The sequence below is a fragment of the Lynx canadensis genome, chromosome D1, assembly GCF_007474595.2.
Source record: "Lynx canadensis isolate LIC74 chromosome D1, mLynCan4.pri.v2, whole genome shotgun sequence".
Lineage (NCBI taxonomy): Eukaryota > Metazoa > Chordata > Mammalia > Carnivora > Felidae > Lynx > Lynx canadensis.
The window spans coordinates 108942720-108961058 of record NC_044312.2 but is presented as its reverse complement, the minus strand read 5'-3'; the positions used below and the strand labels follow the sequence as shown (position 1 = coordinate 108961058).

The window sequence follows — 18339 nt, the reverse complement described above, 5'->3', positions numbered from 1 at the left end:
CACTCTCGCCAAAGTGTCTTGGGAGAGAGATGCTTCAGGGAAGAATCGTCCTCTCCAGGCCTCTGAAACTTTCCACCCTCACCTTCAGAACTGATGCGTAGCCCCCCACTCCCCTACCCCCCAGAGTCATGTCTTCAGAGCCTAGAAGCTTCCTAAAGACATTCAGAACTCTGAAGGTGGCACAGAGCCCCTCTTCTAGTGGTTGTACCCCACCTCCCCACAAGCACCTTCCCATCATGGTTCCCAGACCCAGATCACAATGACAGGAGTTAACATATACTGAGTACTTACCACGTGGCCAGCACCCACTAAGGGGTTCCTAAATGCCAGCTCATTTGCATCCCTGTTTAACAGTGAGGCAATTGAGACATAGAGAAGTTGACGAGTTTTCCCAATTCCCATAGTTGGTACAGGATGTAGCCAGGAAAATCTAAGGCCAGAAAACCACCGCTGTGCTCTGCTGCCTCCTGAAATATAACTTCCTTACGCACGCTGCCTCTCTCCTGTCCCGCCAATTCCCCTAATGAGGCATTGGGAGCCCTGGGTTTGAGTCCTGGCTCTGCTGTTGACCGGCGGTGTAAACTTGGCCAAGTCCCTTGCCTTCTCTGGGCCTCAAGAACTCCCTCCACACAGAGCCGCCCCTAAATTTAAGCAGGTCTGAACATTTCCTGGGCCTGGGTCCCCTGCCTCATGTTTGTCCCATCCCAGTGGAGCTCGTCATTGCCCTCAGGGCCCCACGCACCTATCTTTAGGACATTTGTGGGACCCTTCTCACTCCTCCCTCCCAAGAGTACTTGTGTATGTTTCGGATCAGGCAGCCTTGAGTTCCATTCCCACACTTGACTCACCTGATGACCTGAGTCTAACTGTTTCATCTTTCAAAGCCTCAGTACCCCCTTCCCGGGGTCACTAGGAGGATGTAATAATGTAAAGGTATAAAGTGCGTGGTAAATGATGGGTGCTCTTGTGGCTCACTCCACCTAGCCAGTCAACAAACTTCAGCACCTTCTGTGTGCCAGGCCCTGTGCTAGGATCTGGAGACAAAGGTGTGCCTTCCTGGGATGGCTGGGAGACAGAAAATAAAGAAGTAAACACACCTATAGGGGCACCTCGATGGCTCAGTCGGTTAAGCGTCCGACTTCGGCTCAGGTCATGATCTCACGGTTGGGCATCACCACGTCGGGCTCTGTGCTGACGAGCCTGGAGCTTGCTTCAGATTCTATGTCTCCCTCTCTCTCTGTCCCTCCCCCACTCGCGTTCTCTCTCTCTCTCTCTGTCAAAAATAAATAAACATTAAGAAAAAACTTAAAAAAAAAAGTAAACACACCTATAAAGAAGAATGTTCCAAGGGTGACTGGGTGGCTCAGTGGCTTGAGCGTCCAACTCTTGATTTTTGCTCAGGTCATGATCTCACCGAGTCGGGCTCTGAGCTGCTATCGCAGAGCCTGCTTGGGATTCTCTCTCCCTCTCTCTCTGCCCCTACCCTGCTCATGCTTGTGCGTGCTCTCTCTCAAAATAAATAAACATGAAAAGAAGAAGAAGGAGGAGGAGGAGGAGGAGGAGGAGGAGGAGAAGAATGTTTCAGGCTGTGATGAATACCAGCACCAGGAAACAAACAGGTGATGGGACCCAGAGGGCCAGAGGTGGCTGTTTTAGAGAAAGATGTAAAGAAATGCTTCCTAGAGGCAAGAACCCTAGACAAAAAGGATTGACCCCACCCTCATTCCCTGCAGAGTCAAGAACTCAGCACCTCTGAGGCACAGAGGACCTTGGGGGCCAGGAAGCAAAGGGAAGCCACTGGGGGATTTTTAGGCAGGGGAGTAGCATAGTTGGAATCAGGTTTGTTCGTTTTTTTTTTTTTAAGTTTATGTATTTATTTATTTTGAGAGAGAGAGAGAGAGAGAGAGAAAGCACACACGCATGTGTGAGCAGGAGGGAGAGAGAATCACAAGCACGCTCCGTGCTGAGAGCACAGAGCCCAACGCAGGGCATCGGACTCTTGATTTCCGCTGGGGTCATGATCTCACAGTTTGCGGGTTCGAGCCCCGTGTAGGGCTCTGCACTGACGGTGCGGAGCCTGCTTGGGATTCTCTCTCTGCCCTTTCTCTCTGTCCCTACTCGGCTCGCACTCTCTCTCTCTCTCTCTCTCTCTCTCGAAATAAACTCACAACAACAACAAAAAAGGCAGCTCTGGCACCAGGTAGAAGAGGGACGAGGGCAGAAGTGGCAGTGGGGGGACCCGTTGGGCAGCAGAAACGATCTGGAATGACCGAAAAGCTCATGGTCTCCTTGGACTTACAGGAGAACTCTATCCAGGAGGCAGGGAGGCATGCTGGTAGGTTCTAGGGAGATGGGGCGCTGGGTATAGCGACGCAGGAGATGAGGCTAGACAGGGGCAGGCCCCAAGAGCTGGACTGTCAAAGTCTACCCTGCTGGTCCACTCTGCCTCTTTGTCCTCCTTGCTCCATGACCAACCTCATGTGCTGAAACCTCCCAGGGGCCCCTGCCCACAGGCTGCAGGGGACACTGCTGGCCACACACTCCTCCCAAACACTGCTCTCAATCTTTCCTCCGTGCTCCCTCCTGCTGCTCTTTGTGAGTCACTTCCGACTCTGCCTCCTCTCCCTGACCTGGGAGTGGGGACCTCCCTGGTTGACCCAGGGCCCTCTTCTCTCCCAGGCTGAGCCCATCCTTTCCCATGGCCATCGATGCCCCTGTATGCTACGGACCCCAAGTCTGTGTCTTCGGGCCAGACGTTCTGTCTGAGCTCTAGACCGCTGGGTTGAGATGTCTCTATCTGGATGACACAAGCATCTCAAACTCAGCAAGGGCTCAAACAGAACCCCAGGCTCTTCCCAGCATCTCCCTCTCCGCCACCTTCCTCACCCACCCTCGGGCTCAGGCCAGACTCCCTGAGCCATTCGTGCCACCTGCCTGTCGGGTACCGGCCACTCACCCAGTGCCTAGATTCCACCTCCCAAATACATCTCCACTGTGCCCAGGATGTAGCATTTCTTCTGGGGTGATGGCAGCAACACCCCCTCTTGCCCTGATACAGTCCCACTGAAATGAAAAAAACCAAATTCCACTGGGTGGCCTCCCACATCCATATCCTCTCCCACGTTGCGCCCTGTTGTTTTGCTTGCCTTCTTTGAGTTCCTAGAAGAACTGAATCTCTCTCCCCTCCCATCCCCCAGCCCCGCATGCCCTCTGTCCATCCCCCTCCCATCCCCCAGCCCCGCATGCCCTCTGTCCATCCCCCTCCCATCCCCCAGCCCCGCATGCCCTCTGTCCATCCCTGCGCCCTCAATCCCTCAGGCCTCCTGCAGGCTTCCCTCCCGCTTGGCTGGCTTCACACGTACCCCCATGAACTCCTGTTCCTCTTCCAGCTTTCGGCTTAGAAGTCCCTTTGTCAGAGGGGCTTCCTGGACCTCCAGGTCCCACCACAGCAGCGGCAGGCCTCTATTGTAGCCACAGTCACGTGTGAATTGACTTGTCGCCTGTCAGTCTCCTCCGCTACAGAGGCTCCAGGTGAGGCAGGGATGGGTCCCATACCTTAGCAAGAGCTTGGTACCTGGTGGATTCTCGGTTGGTTGAATGAACAGAGCCCCATTTCGCAGGTGAGAAAACTGGGGCTTGGGGAGATTAAGACCCCAACCCTGATCTGTTTGTGCTGTGTTCCAAGGGGAGCCACAGCCTGTTCTCAACAGAGGAGGGTCAGGTTCAAATGAGTAGGAGGAAAAAATGACTACGACCGCTCAGCCCTGAACCTGGCAGGTGGTAAGCGCTCACTATTATTCCCTGCCTCAGGGTGTGATCTGAGCCCCGAGGGAGGGTGGGGCTGTCTCTCGTATCCACTTTGGGACTCCAGCAGTAGGGATCCCTTGAGGACACGGCCTCATCCCGTCCCTGCAACACCAGGCTGTATGAACAGGTCAGAGCCCACTGGGCACTTCAGGCAGGGTCTACACTTAAGGGTTTCCCTCAGTCCCTCCAAAGCTACCCAAATAAATCCACCCTCACAGTAAAAACCATGAGTTCCTTGGACAGGTGTTCCTAAAGGCAAGTCCCTGAACCCCCTCCCCCGGTCAGACTGCCACCCCCAGGGCCCAACAGGAGAGGGTTTGGTGCTGCTCTGACCTGGCAGTGAGCTGCTCAGGATACCCTGGTCACACCCACCCCCTGCTGAGTTCTGTGAGTCAGACACTGAATCCTGGGGTCTCCTGGCCGGGCCCTGTCGCCACAGTTGGGGCCCCAGGACACAGCAGGCCTCCAGGGCTTCTCCTTTCCAGACCAGTGGACAGGCCTGGCTCCTCTGAAGCTTTACCAAACCCAAGGCCCCTCCCCAGCCCCTGCCAACCCCTGCCCTGGGGCCCTGCTGTGCCCCTCCCCAGCCCCCTGGGCCCTCAAGCAGCACCCCCCTCCTCCCGGCTGTTAGCCTGGGAAGGGGGCCAGGCCCTGAGCTCAGACCTTGGCGATTCCAGAGTGTCTGAGGCCCAGAGCCAGCCCCGCCAGCCCGGCCAGACAAGGCGAAGGGGGTGGGGGCAGGGTGGGCACCAGGAAGCCATTCGGGGGGGGAGGGGGTGTTGGCAGGGAAGCCGGGCCTCCAGCTTCGTTCTTTCGGCCCCTCTTCCGGCTCTCGGAGCCCCTGGCCCAAGGGTGCCCTCTCCTGGAGCCCCCTCCTCGGAGGCGAGTGCAGCGGCACTAATGAGAAGTGACTCTGGGGTGGTGAGCCCCCCACGTGCGCAAGGGAGGCTGGGAAAGGGCTGAGAGGCCTGGGTTCCAGCCCCACCTGGCCGCCCCGGCGGCCGCGTGACCCGGCCGGGCCCCGAATTCCTCCCCCAGCCTCGGTTTCCCGCTCTGACGCGGCCTCGCCGCCCCGCCCGGAGGAATCCGGCGGCCCGGCCGGCGGCCCAGGTGAGGGCCCTCTGGCAGGCGCCCAGCGCGGCGGCGGCGGGTTCCGGCGGGGCGGGCATCTGGGGTGGGGACCGCCCCCCACCCACCCCGGCCTCCGCCCGCCCGCACGCCCTCGCTCCACCGGGCGGCAGCGGCGACGCTTGAAACTGAAAAAAAAAAAAAAGAAAAAAAGAAAAAAACTGTCTCCCTGGCCCGGGGCCAGCGTCCCAGCCCCCTTCGCCGCCGCCGCCGCGCCGCAGCCAGGGAAAACAACTGCTCACTTCTCCCTGCGTCCGCCCCGCGCGCTCCCTGCTTCCCGGCGGCCGCGGGAGCCCAGCCCGGCCGGGGGAGGCGCGGAGCGGGCCGGCCGCCCGGCCTTCCTCTCCCCTCGCTCCTCCTCTCCGCCTCAACCCGCTCGGCCTCCGCGCGGCCGCCTCACTTCGGGGCCTTCGCAGGCCCCCGGCCCCGGCTCGTGGCTGGGCTCCTTCCCGGGGCTCTGGAAGTTTCTGGGCTCCCCGCGGTCCAGCCTCCATCTTTTGGCCTCGCACCGGGCCCCCGGCCGCGCCTGCCGTCCCCTCCCCGCGCGCTTCCTCTGTTCCTCTCCCTCGCTGCCCTCTCCCCCCCCCCCCGCCTCTCCCGGGGCTCCCGGCTTGCTACCCCACCCCCCTCACCCCCCCCCGGGGGGCGCCGCGACCATAGCCCCGGCCCGGGCGCGCCCCCCGGGTCCTGCGGCCCCGGATGCCCGGGCCCCGCGGGGCTGCTGGCGGCCTGGCCCCTGAGATGCGCGGGGCGGGGGCGGCGGGGCTGCTGGCGCTGCTGCTGCTGCTGCTGCTGCTGCTGGGCCCGGGCGGCGGGGCCGAGGGGGGGCCGGCGGGCGAGCGGGGCGCCGGCGGGGGCGGGGCGCTGGCCCGGGAGCGCTTCAAGGTGGTCTTTGCGCCGGTGATCTGCAAGCGGACCTGTCTCAAGGGCCAGTGTCGGGACAGTTGTCAGCAGGGCTCCAACATGACGCTCATCGGAGAGAACGGCCACAGCACCGATACGCTCACGGGCTCCGGCTTCCGCGTGGGTGAGGGCCCGGGGGCCCTGGTGGGGGACGCGGGAAGGCAGACAGCAGGACAAATACGGGATACCTGGTGGGGTAGGGTCTGTGACACTGGGGGCTCAGGGTGCGGAGTGCAGAGCTCTGGGGGCCTGGGGCCGGGGGGGACACGAGGGGCTTGGGAGGCTGGAGTCCTGCGGCCACAGCTGGAGGGCCGCGTGGACCGGGACTTCACAGCTTTGGGGCAGGGTTGAGGCCTAAGGTGTGCAGTCATGCTGGGGTCCCGCATGATACAGGCCGCCGGGAAGGTGCTGGGTTCTGAGAGGGAGTCAGGGTCATCACACAGGGGCTTTTGAGGGATGTGAGCTGGGGCCAAGGAGGTCTCAGAGAAGGGACAAATTCTCCCCTAAGAAACAGAATTGCTGGAAGAAACAGGAGAAATCTTTTCAAGACGTCTAAAGTAGGGCCTGCCGGGGGTAGACACCTGCATGCTCTGGGGGGAGGAGCCAAGGTCAGGGCTGGGGGTGAAGAAGTTAGATGTTGGCAAGGTCTTGGAGGGGAGGGGTGCTGAGGCCTAACAGGTGGAGTGCAGGCCTGGAGGTGGGGGCTGTTTGGGGTCCTCAGTCCATCTTTTCCCTGGCACCCCATCTATGCCTCCCCCGTAAGATCTCAGGAGCTCTGCCTCAGAGTCTCCCCTCCCCAACAATCCCTCATGGCTCCCCAGTTCCACTTGGAGCCTACCCCTTCCTCAGCATCTCTCTTCAAAGGGCAAGGCCTGGGGCTCGGCTCTCCTCCCCGCGAGGCCCTGTGGGCCAGGCTGGGGGAGGTGTCCCAGCAGTAATTACCCTCCTGGACAGGGTAATTAGGCCGGGCCCAGGATGGCACCAGCGAAACGGCCCCTCTTACACATTCCTATACTCAACATACCGACTCACAGGCCCAAGGAACTCCACTGATGTGGCTCAGAGTCTCATGAGATGTGCGTGTGTGCGTGTGCATGCATGGGCTTTGCAGTGACACTCTGTGATTAATTACATGTTCCTTTGTGTTGTCCTGGGTGTATGTCTCCAGTCACTATGGGAGTGTTTCTGTGAGCTTGTGTTGGTGCCAAAATGAATGCGTGTGTGTGTGTGTGTGTGTGTGTGTGTGACAGAGAGAGAGAGACAGACAGAGGAGATGACCGTGCATGTGAGTGTATATGGGCCCAGCCTCCCAGACCCCCTGGCCATCCTGCCCAGGCTGCTGTCTCCATCTGTGCTGCCCACATCCCCCAGGCTCAGAGCCCAGGCCACAGTGGGCGGGTGTCATTGAGAGGTCACCCTCACCGCTATGGGTGACTCACTGGGAGGCAGGAAGGAGAGGATCCTGCCTCCCCCAGCCCAGGACACACCCCTTCTGCCCTGAGAGTCCTGGCAGGATGGGCTGGGCCGGGATGCTCTTAGCCAGGCCCTGACGGCCATGGATGTGGGTTGGCGCTCTGAGGCCCTGCAGGTGTCCAGAAGAGCATTACCCCCAGCTTTCCATCCTGGGAAGTGAGGGCAGCCATGGGGCAGGCAGGAGAGGGGCTCGTTCTGGTGCGTGAGCTCAGGGCCCCAAGGCTGGATGTGAGATGTGAGTGTGTGTGTGACAGAAAGACATAGGTCCCAGCCTGCCACTCAGTCCTTCAGTCATTCCCCCTGAACCTCCTCTGGGACCCAGAGCTGAGGCAGACCCAGCCCTACCCTCCAAAACACTCTTCGTGTTGTGAGAGACAGACATAAATATAACCAAGTTAAGTGCCAGGCAGAGCAGGACAGAGGGTGACAACTCGGGAGAGAGAACAGAGGTGTGGCGGGGATACATGGAAAAGCTCCCAGGAGGAGAAACTGAGGCTGGAAGGATAATATTTGACTATGTAGAGGTGGAGGGACAGGGCCCTGAGGGAGGGTGGCATAAATGAAGCCATGGAGGCAGGAGATGTGACCCATTTGTAGGAGGAGGGAGAGGAGTCCTGAGGCATGGGGTGCACGTGGAAAGAGCAGAGGGGGATGGACGAAAAGAAGGTTCGTTCTGGGCCATGGAGAGCCTTAAATGTTTGTGCAAGGAAGCAAGGAGCGAGCAGGGATGTGATACGCCAGGGCTTTGCCTGAGGCTCGTTTCTCTGGGGGTGCTGGGCTGTTGACAGGCAGGAGAGAGAGAGGGGCAGGAAGCCGAGGAGGAGGATGGGTGGCAAGACACAAGGCACCAGAGGGGCAGAGGGCATGGCGGGGAGGGACATGGGTTCATGAGACTGTAGAGAGGCCGGAACTGGGTGGAGTGGAGCAGGAGAGATGCGGCCTCTGAGGCTCAGTAGAATGACCTTGGCCGGCAGGGATTCCCCAGCGGGTGGTCCAGAGGGAGGGGTGGGGGCAGGATGCTGATTTCAGACAGTGTCCCCTGGGTGGAGGTGCCCAAGAGAGGTCCCAGAGAGGTAGCAGCTAGAGATGTGGGTCCTGGCATGGCAAGGCAAAGGGAGGGAGGGAGAGGGCGAACCCGGGAGAGGGCTGAGGTCTGAACGGGGAGAATTTAGAAAAGGAGGAAGTGCCACATAGAGATCACATTCCCAGGAACGTTTGGAGGGAAATCCAGAGGAGAGAAAATCTGCTCCATCACCACGATCGTCCTCATCATTTGCTACTACTTATTAAACACTCAGCGTGCAAGGCACTGAGTGTTTGTACAGGCGTGACCTCATTTCATAGACACAACAAACATCCCTACAGACGAGGACACTGAGGCACGCGGCTCAGGGCCACACAGCTGGCACGTGGCCTCCTAGCTAGGATTTAAGTACAGGACTTAAGCCTCCAGAAGCCAACGTGGGCAGTAGGATGTTGGAAGACCTATAGGGCAGTTTCTATGTGTTCCGAAAGCCAGCTTCTCAAGGACGGGGCCAGTGGGTGGCAAGGAAGTAGGGAGGAGGGGAAAGAGGCAGGCTGTGGGTGAGGGAGCAGGCCTGGGGGCTGGGAGGGCCGGTGGGCCCGGTTCCTGATCCACCTCCCCTCCCCAGTGGTGTGCCCTCTGCCCTGCATGAACGGCGGCCAGTGTTCCTCCCGAAACCAGTGCCTGTGTCCCCCGGACTTCACCGGTCGCTTCTGCCAGGTGCCCGCTGGAGGAGCTGGCGGGGTCACCGGCGGCGCAGGCCCCGGGCTTGGCCGGGCCGGGGCCCTGTCCACAGGCGCGCTTCCGCCCCTGGCTCCAGAAAGCGAGTCTGTAGCCAGCAAGCATGCCATCTACGCGGTCCAGGTGATCGCTGATCCGCCCGGGCCCGGGGAGGGGCCCCCTGCCCAGCATGCAGCCTTCCTGGTGCCCCTCGGGCCGGGACAGATCTCAGCGGAAGGTACCGGACCACGGGCAGACCCGGGGTGGCCGAAGTGGGCGGACACTAGGGTGGCGGGAACGGAATGAGCGACCGCACCCGCAACCGGTGGTGCGGGGCAGCCCTGAAGCCACCGTGCCCCGCCCCCCCCCAGTGCAGGCCCCGCCCCCCGTGGTGAACGTGCGCGTGCACCATCCTCCCGATGCCTCGGTCCAAGTTCACCGCATCGAGGGGCCGAACGCCGAGGGCCCAGCCCCCTCGCAGCACCTGCTGCCGCACCCCAAGCCCCAGCACCCCCGGCCACCCACCCAGAAGCCCTTGGGCCGCTGCTTCCAGGACACACTGCCCAAGCAGCCCGTGAGTGAATCCACAGTCCAGCTGGACCGGACCTTCGGTCTCCCAGGGTTGTCCTGTCCCAACTAAACGGGGACTGCGCAAAACGGGGGCCCACGGGCTGCTGAGGAGGGAGGAGAAGGGCCTGGGGAGGGAGGCTGGGTGGGGCTGGGCGCCCTGTGACCCCAGTCCCAACTTCCCCTAGTGCGGCAGCAACCCCCTCCCCGGCCTCACCAAGCAGGAAGACTGCTGTGGGAGCATCGGCACCGCCTGGGGCCAGAGCAAGTGCCATAAGTGCCCCCAGCTGCAGTGTGAGTGCCTGGGCTCCGGGACCCCTGTCACTGCAGGGTGGACTTCCGCATGCCTCTCCCTCCCCTGCAGGGGAGGACCCAGCCGGTGCCGCCCGAGCCTCTCCCTGCCCACCAGATTCCTCTCACCCATCCCACTCTGCTCCTCCCCATGGCCCTCCTTTCCCCCCTCCCCTGCAGGACCCCCAGTGTCCTCCCCTGCCACCGTCTCCTCTCTCTGCAGACACAGGGGTGCAGAAACCAGGACCTGTACGTGGGGAGGTGGGCGCTGACTGCCCTCAGGGCTACAAGAGACTCAACAGCACCCATTGCCAGGGTACGGCCAGCCAGGAGATTCTGTGGGCTGGCGGGGCAAGCCAGTTGTCACTGGGGGAGGCCCCGAGGTGACTGAGGGAGCAGGCGGGGCTGGGGCAGGACCCTGAGGTGTTCGGAGTAGCTTGCTGTCACCCTATGGCCCCAGACTAGAGGGATCACATTCCTGCTTACCACAGACATCAACGAGTGCGCGATGCCCGGCATGTGTCGCCATGGTGACTGCCTCAACAGCCCCGGCTCCTATCGCTGCGTCTGCCCACCCGGCCATAGCTTGGGCCCCTCCCGAACGCAGTGCATTGGTGAGAATGGGGGGGGCTCAGGTCCCTGGGAAGTCACAGGCATGGACCTCCAAGCAGCAAGCGGCAAGGATCAGAGAGGTCACAGAGGTCACCGTGTGGTCAAGGGTTGATTGCAGGAGGATCGAGGCCCAGAGCCGATAGGATCAGGGATAAGTGGGGTCAGGAGTCACTTGAGATCTGGTCAGAGGTCACATGGGGTCAGGGACTATATAGAGTAGGGTTGTAGGAGATCATGGTCCTGGTGGGTAGGAGGGATAAAGCCCTACATACAGCAGCTAGAATCAGGGGTCAATGGGGCCAGCGGTCACAGAGATTTCAGGGGTCACATGAGGTCAGAGAAACACGGGTTCGGGGATCACGTGAGTTCGGGGTCACCTGAGGTCAGAGGCCACAGGAGGATCAAGGGTTGTCTGGGCCAGAGAGGCAAGGCCTGGAGCAGCTTGGAAGAGGGACATGGGCGGCGATCAGGCCCAGGTGACCATGCCTGCCACTGGCCCCCGCAGCGGACAAGCCAGAGGAGAAGAGCCTGTGCTTCCGCCTGGTGAGCCCCGAGCACCAGTGCCAGCACCCGCTGACCACGCGCCTCACCCGCCAGCTCTGCTGCTGCAGCGTGGGCAAGGCCTGGGGCGCGAGGTGCCAGCGCTGCCCGGCTGATGGCACTGGTGAGCGTGGGGCATGTGGGGCGAAGGGGCCGGCTCTGTGCCCGTCCAGGAAACACTCACTTCTCTGCCCCTCCCTCTGGCCGCAGCTGCCTTCAAGGAGATCTGTCCAGCTGGGAAGGGCTACCACATCCTCACTTCCCACCAGACCCTCACCATTCAAGGCGAAAGTGATTTTTCCCTTTTCCTGCACCCTGACGGGCCACCCAAGCCCCAGCAGCATCCTGAGAGCCCCAGCCGGGCACCGCCACCTGAGGACGCGGAGGAAGAACGAGGTCTGGCCTGAGCCTTTCTGTTCCCTGACAGATGATGAATGCCTTAAGACTCGATCCCCTGGCTCCCCACCCACAGATGTGACCTCAGAGTCTAACCCCTAGCTCCTCATCCTTGACCTCATCACTGACCCCCAGAATCGACCCTCTCGTCCCGAACCAAGGTTGTCACCCCAGGATTTGACCCCCTGATGGACAGGATCTGACCATCCACTGCCCTCCGGATCTATTCCTCTGACCCTGGAACCCCTTTGATTTCCAAACCAGGGCACTGATCCAGTCCGAATGCTGTCCCTAGATCTGACCTTCTGTCTCCTGACCCAAGGATTTGGCCCTAGCTGTAACCTCCTGAGTCTTGCTCGATAACCCAAGGACCTTGACCAACCATCGCTCCCCATACCCGCTCCCCTGGCCTGTGATGCAAACGCCCCCTGGCTCCAGGATCTAACTCTCGACACCTGACCCAGAGACATGACTGCTGAACTCTTAGAGACCCTAACCACAAATACCGACTGCCAATCCCAGTCTTAACTCTCTTTTCCCAGCCCTGCGCTAATGGCCCCATCTTCCTCCCTTCTAGGGGTGAGCACGGACTCAGTGAGTATGAGAGCCCAGGTGGGAGGAGCGGGGAAGCTAAGGAGACAGAGGGCTCATGCTGCTGTCACTCACAGCCAGTGATGGAGGAACAGTCGGCACAGCAGAGCCACCTGACCGCCACCACATCTCCTGCCAGGCCCTACCCTGGTGAGCTGGGCGGTGCTGGAGGAACCAGTCCTCAAGGACTGTCACTGGGGGGTGGTTGACAGCTTAGCCATCCGGGGATAGTGAAGATGGGTGTGAAGTCCCAGCCACTGGCCTGCCTGGAGAGGGGCGGCTCTCCCATCCTCCACACCCCCTGACGGCGAACACTGTCACCTACAGAGTTGATCTCCAGGCCCTCGCCTCCCACCGTGCGTTGGTTCCTGCCAGACCTGCCCCCTTCCCGCAGTGCAGTGGAGATTGCTCCTACCCAGGTCACAGGTAAGACCTGCCCACGTAGGCCATGTCCTGGAGAGGCCAGGTCCCTGGCTTAATTTCAGTCCTCCCTTACCGCCCCCTCCCCCCATCATTCCTGAGCACTAACCCTCCACCCAGGCTTCCTGTGTGCCTGGCCCTGGGCTGGGCTCTGGGGAAGCCTTGGCGTGCACCCTTGAAGGATCCGGGTATTGTGGTGGTCAGCCCAGTCTGACGGTGCTTATTCATTCATTCAACAAATACTTATTGAGTACCTGTTATGTGCCAGACACGGTTTAGGTGCTGGGGATACAGTAGTAAGCAAAAGGCAAAAATTCCCTGTTCTTGCACAGGAAACAGAAAACAGATCAGTTAACTAAAAATCCAGGATGTCTCATAAATGCCATGAAAAAGTATATCAGAGAAGTCTGGGGATTATGATAATATGTAGGGTGGCAATGAGAGAAGGCTAGCAGGGCTTTAAAGAGTGTTGGAAATTAATGAGAAGAAGTGGGGAAGAAATGGGTGTGCAGGTTGGGAAAACGGGACATTCCAAGTGAAGTTTAGGCAAAGGCACGGAGACATGGAAACGCTGGTGGAGGAGGGAAAACCACACAGCCCCGTGTTTCTGAGCCAAGGGAGGGCCGACGCGTGGAGCCTTGTTCAGAGGCTTGGGTTTGATCCCAAAGGCTGTGGGAAGTGTCTGTAGGGTTTGGGGCATCATGATAATTGCTAGCTATGGCTGAGCAATTGCCTTGTGCCAGGCACCGACCGGAGAGTTTTACGTACTAAACATCACTTAACCTTCTCATACTCTGAAAGTGAACACTGGTAGCTTCATCTTCCAGATGAGAAAACAGACGCTCGGGTTCAGTATCTTGCCCGCAGATCACACATCTGAGCCAGGTTCAAGCCCAAGTCTGTGTGGACTCCAAAGCTACAAGGGAGCCACCGGCCCCATTGAAATCTAGGAGGCTAGATGGGCTGGGGGAGGGGGGAGTGATGGCTCAGGCAGAAGGTGGCTGCCCAGGAGGTCTGTACAGGCTAGGACAATGCAGTGACAGCCCTGGGGGTTGTGGGAATGTGGGGGAAGAGGCATCTGGGGAGGCTTCTCAGAGGAGAGGGTGTTAGGTGTAGGGAGAGATACTCTAGGCAAAAAGAGCAGCTCACCAGGTGTGTTTGGGTGGGGCAGGGTTCAGGGTCAAGGCCTGGGCTGCAGGTGGGGGGGAAGGGAGAGGGGGAGTGAGGGAGTTCAGTGAGACTGTTGACAAAGAAAGTGAAGGGGGGTTCTGGATCTGACTGCCTACATATCCACAAAGGGGCAAGCCAGATTCCCAGGAAAGAGCTCCTGCCTGCCTTGGGAAGGGAAGGAAATCAACCATTCTGGAATGGGGGACCCGGGTCCCTAAGGCAAGGGTGTTGGGGTCACTGGGCTAGAGGATATGGGAGTAACAAATGCTGCGGGATTTTAAATATTGAGGTGACTGGAGGGGAGGGTCTTAGAGCCCCTTGGGTAGGGGCATTGGGATGACTGAGGCCCTGAGGGGACGTGATCGGGTTTGGGGTGACGGGGAGACAGAATATAGTGAGTAGAAATAGAAATATCAGGGATCCTGGAGTTGAGGAGAGGGATGTCAGGGACCCGGGGTTGCTATCTGGGGTCGTGATGCTGGGGTTATCTGGGATAGAGGTATAGGAAATCCTAGGATTGGCGTATGAGTGCACAGGGGCCTGAGGTCATGGTGTGACCAGGCTCAGGTATCTGGGTTATTAAGAATGGGGTATGGAGGTCCGCCCGGGGAACGTGGCAGAAAGTGAGTGCTCCCTGCTCAGCCCCATGCTCCCCGCCCCCCCCCCCCCCCCAGAGACAGACGAGTGCCGACTGAACCAGAACATCTGTGGCCACGGCGAGTGCGTCCCGGGCCCCTCGGACTACTCCTGCCATTGCAATCCGGGCTACCGGTCGCACCCGCAGCACCGCTACTGCGTGGGTGAGCGCGGGCGGCCGGGCGGGCGGCCAGGGGGCGGCCTCGGGTCCCCATATCCCTCTGACGTCTCGCCGCCCGCGCGTCCTCCCCAGACGTGAACGAGTGCGAGGCGGAGCCGTGCGGCGCCGGGAGGGGCATCTGCATGAACACGGGCGGCTCCTACAACTGCCACTGCAACCGCGGCTACCGCCTGCACGTGGGCGCCGGGGGGCGCTCGTGCGTGGGTGAGCGCGGCCGGGCCGGGGCGGCGCGGAGACTGGGGGGATGGGGGGCCCTCGTCCCGGCCGCCGCGTAACCGCCTCTGCCGCCCCTGGCGCCCCCCTCGCGCCCTCTTCCTCCCGCGCAGACCTGAACGAGTGCGCCAAGCCCCACCTGTGCGGCGACGGCGGCTTCTGCCTCAACTTCCCCGGTCACTACAAGTGCAACTGTTACCCCGGCTACCGGCTCAAAGCCTCACGACCGCCCGTGTGCGAAGGTGGGGGAAGACCCCATCCGGGCCGACAGGGGGTCCTCCGCTGTCCCTCGGCCTGGCGTGGGGGCAGGGGGCCTGGACTCCAGCTCTGGGCGCCTCAGAGGTTGGGGTGCGGGAGCCCTGAGGTCCCAGTGGGCCCCGTTGATCCGTGACGGAGGGAGGTCCTGCCAAGGATACTGAGGGCCTGGTCGGTCACGATGTCCCCAAATGGGTCTGCCTCCTTCTCGCCTCACCCACGCAGACATCGACGAGTGCCGAGACCCTAGCTCCTGCCCGGATGGCAAATGCGAGAACAAACCCGGGAGCTTCAAGTGCATTGCCTGTCAGCCCGGCTACCGCAGCCAGGGGGGCGGGGCCTGCCGCGGTGAGGGCGGGGCCTAGATGCCGGACGGGCGGCTTCGAAGGCAAATGGGCGGGGCCCATCCGGGAGGGGTCCCCCGCGACCGGGGAGTTTCGGGGTCCTGTTAGGGCAGGGGCAGGGCTTATGTTCGTGAGAGTCGCCTCGCAGGCGGCGCCCCCCATACTGGGCGGGGGAGACCCCCACCCCGACACAGTGCCAGGCCCAGTGGGGTGGCGACCGAGGTGAGTCTCCTCTGCCGCAGACGTGAACGAGTGCGCCGAGGGCAGCCCCTGCTCACCCGGCTGGTGCGAGAACCTCCCAGGCTCCTTCCGCTGCACGTGCGCCCAGGGCTACGCGCCTGCGCCGGATGGCCGCAGTTGCCTGGGTGAGCCCCAGCCCTGCCAGTCAACGCCCCCCGCACCCACGCCGCGCGCAAACTGGGGACCGAGTCTGTCCACAGTGGGCAGGAGATAGATAATGCACCCTCCAGTTCACGGATCTAGTCACTCATTTTCTCAGCGAACCTAGCCCATGGAGAGACCACCAGGATTTCTGTGTAGGAAGGGTCTTAGCAGGCAAGGCTCTAGCTGCTTTTGCAAAGCAGGTTCCTTAAATTTAAAGAAAAGAAAAACCTATAAAAGAATGGGGAGGGGCGTTAGTAGTCCCTCTGCACTGTTTCTTTTTCTTTTTTTAGAGAGAGGGGAGAGGGGCAGAGGGAGAAAGAGAGAGAGGATCTTAAGCAGACTGCACACACAGTGTGGAGTCTATCCTACGACCGGAAGATCATGACCTGAGCGGAAACCAAGAGTCAGTCGGTCACTTAACCTAACCGACAGCCACCCAGGCGCCCTGGCACTAATGTTTCTTATGCACCAAGAAGTCTGGAGAGTGCAAGGCCGTGGGCCTGGATGGAATGTGGGTGCAGGGCTGGGAGGAGGGGAGACCTGAATTGTCTTAAAGAACCAACAGAAATTAGCCAAGCAAAGGAAGTCAGCACCAGCGGACGCAGAGGTGAAAAACAGCTCTGCATGTGCAGGGAACGGTAAGGTAGAAGCAGAGAGTGGGGGCTGAGGCTGGCTGGTGAGGGGCAGGACCCGAGGCCCTGGGCCTCAGCCCCTGGAAGGCCCCTCTAAGCCCTGCCCGGGAGGTTAAGCTTCATCCTGAGGGCGCTATAAGGCACCTGAAGCATTTTAAGGGGAAGGGGGACAAGATTCACCATTTGCTGTAGAAAGTTTCCTGATGCTGGGTGTGGAGAGTAGCTGGAGGTCTACTGATGGCTCCGGACACAGATAGTGGTGGATGTGATGAGAGAAGTTGCCTCAGGATGGTCATGAGATTATGTGATATTAGAGAAATATTAAAGCAGATTCCCCGGGGCTTAACTGTATGCCCAGGTGGGGTGGGGGAGGGGAACAAGGAACCCTCCAGGGGTCTGGTTTGGGTGACTCTGCAGGTGGTGCTGTTCACTGGGATAGGGTCTCTAGACGTGGTGCATATTTGAGAAGGAAGACACCCAAGTTTCATGCTGGACAAGTTGAGTGGGTGGTTTCTGCGGGCCTCTGGGCTGGAGATGACAGCAAAAGGTGGGCCATACAGGTTGGAAGCCTTGGGCCAAACACCCCCCCCCCCAACACACACACTCCTAGAACTGTGGACGTCGGGGGCCGTGGAGCCTGAGGGTGCGTCTGCTCAGCCAAGGGGGGTGGGTCCAGTGAGGGGAGCCTCACAGAGCCTTGTGGGCAATACCACATCAGCGGAAGGCAGGGGTCTAGGAGTGGGAGATGGGGAGGAGGGATGGAAGGAGGCCCAAGGAGCACCAGCTGAGAAACTGGGGGAGGAGAGGCTCCCAGGGCAGAGGAGGATAAAGCAAATGCAACAGAGAGGTTCTTGTAAAATAAGAACTAAGAGGTAAGATGAGAAAGCTCCCGGTGACCTTGTTAGGGTGGTTTCTGTGGCACGAGGGGGTTAGGAGGTGGCAGCTAGCAAGTGAGGCGGAGCGAGACCTGGGGCTGCCAGAATGGGGTGTAGGGTTGTAGGCGGAGGAGATGCCATGAAAATGGGCGAGGGGATGACAAGGGCAGCTGGGGGAGGGGCCATGGACAGGGAAAGGGACATCTCTTGCCCTAATGGGAGCCAGAGGGGAACGGATATCATGATTTGCAGGAGGTTAAAAGAGATTCCTCTCAATTCTCTCACGTACAGTGAAGAGCCTGAGTCCAGTGGGAGACTTGTAATGACCAGTAGAGGTTTGGGACTGCCCAAGGACATGGGAGCTGTCTAGGGGCTTTCCAAAGGTCCAGGCTTGGGAGGTGGGGGAGGGTAGCCTTGGCCACACTGAGGATGGGGCGGGCCCAGAGGCCAGAGGGAGTGGCTGTGGCCCAGGGTGCACAGTCTGGCAGCTGCCTGCACCCCTCTCAGCACCCAGGATCTGGAGACCCAGAGGCAGGCATGGCCTGCCAGACCGGTGAGGAGGAAGGAGAGATGTTCGTGGGCCCCTGCGAAAGAAGGCGAGGTAGGGGACTTGAGAATAGCAGAGGCAGTGGGAAGGAAGCAGCAGCTGAGATGTCCAAGGTGGGGCAGATCCCAGCCCCTGTCCTGAGAGTGAGTGGCTGCCACTGAGGTGAAGGTCACAGAAACTGCTCAAGGGTGTGAGGTCAGAGGCTGGGGCCAGCTGGCCACATGGATGCTGAACACTTCTAGGATGGGGAGCAAGATAGAGGGAGAGAGACTAGGAAGGTGAGTGCCGACAGCAGTAGAGAAGGTGAAGGCTGGCATGGGGTCAGGTGCACCTCGGAGGCGGAGCTTGGTTTGGACGGGGGTTGGAGGTGTGGCCAAGAGCCAGCTTCTGGCAGAAATGACTGCAGAGAAGCATGCTCTCAGGGGAAAGCCAAGCTCCTTCACTGCACAAGGAGAAGAAACTATTGTGTGAGAAGGACAGAGAATACAGGAGCTTATTCACATGGGAAGAAAGGGAGCCATGGCAGGTAGGGGAAGGGGAGAGCAGCTGGGGCAGTATGGGAAAAGGGGATGGGGAGGGTGCCCTTTTTGGAGAGGACGGATGAAGGTTGGTGAGGCTTGAGCTCTTTGG

General features: G+C 60.3%; 1 protein-coding gene across 2 annotated transcripts in view; it reads left to right on the top strand.

Annotated features, from left to right (window-relative positions):
- The first annotated feature begins 5634 nt into the window (after positions 1-5634).
- Positions 5635-18339, top strand: part of LTBP3 (latent transforming growth factor beta binding protein 3) — a 17444-nt gene continuing 4739 nt past the window's right edge. For both annotated transcript variants that reach the window (XM_030331882.1, XM_030331881.1), the window contains exons 1-16: positions 5635-5962; positions 8964-9293; positions 9427-9629; positions 9811-9916; positions 10137-10229; positions 10405-10527; positions 11031-11189; positions 11276-11461; positions 12039-12055; positions 12130-12202; positions 12380-12478; positions 14317-14442; positions 14532-14663; positions 14786-14914; positions 15153-15275; positions 15514-15636. In XM_030331882.1, coding sequence (XP_030187742.1) covers positions 5635-5962; positions 8964-9293; positions 9427-9629; positions 9811-9916; positions 10137-10229; positions 10405-10527; positions 11031-11189; positions 11276-11461; positions 12039-12055; positions 12130-12202; positions 12380-12478; positions 14317-14442; positions 14532-14663; positions 14786-14914; positions 15153-15275; positions 15514-15636 — 2350 coding nt within the window. The remainder of the gene's footprint in view (positions 5963-8963; positions 9294-9426; positions 9630-9810; positions 9917-10136; positions 10230-10404; positions 10528-11030; positions 11190-11275; positions 11462-12038; positions 12056-12129; positions 12203-12379; positions 12479-14316; positions 14443-14531; positions 14664-14785; positions 14915-15152; positions 15276-15513; positions 15637-18339) is intronic.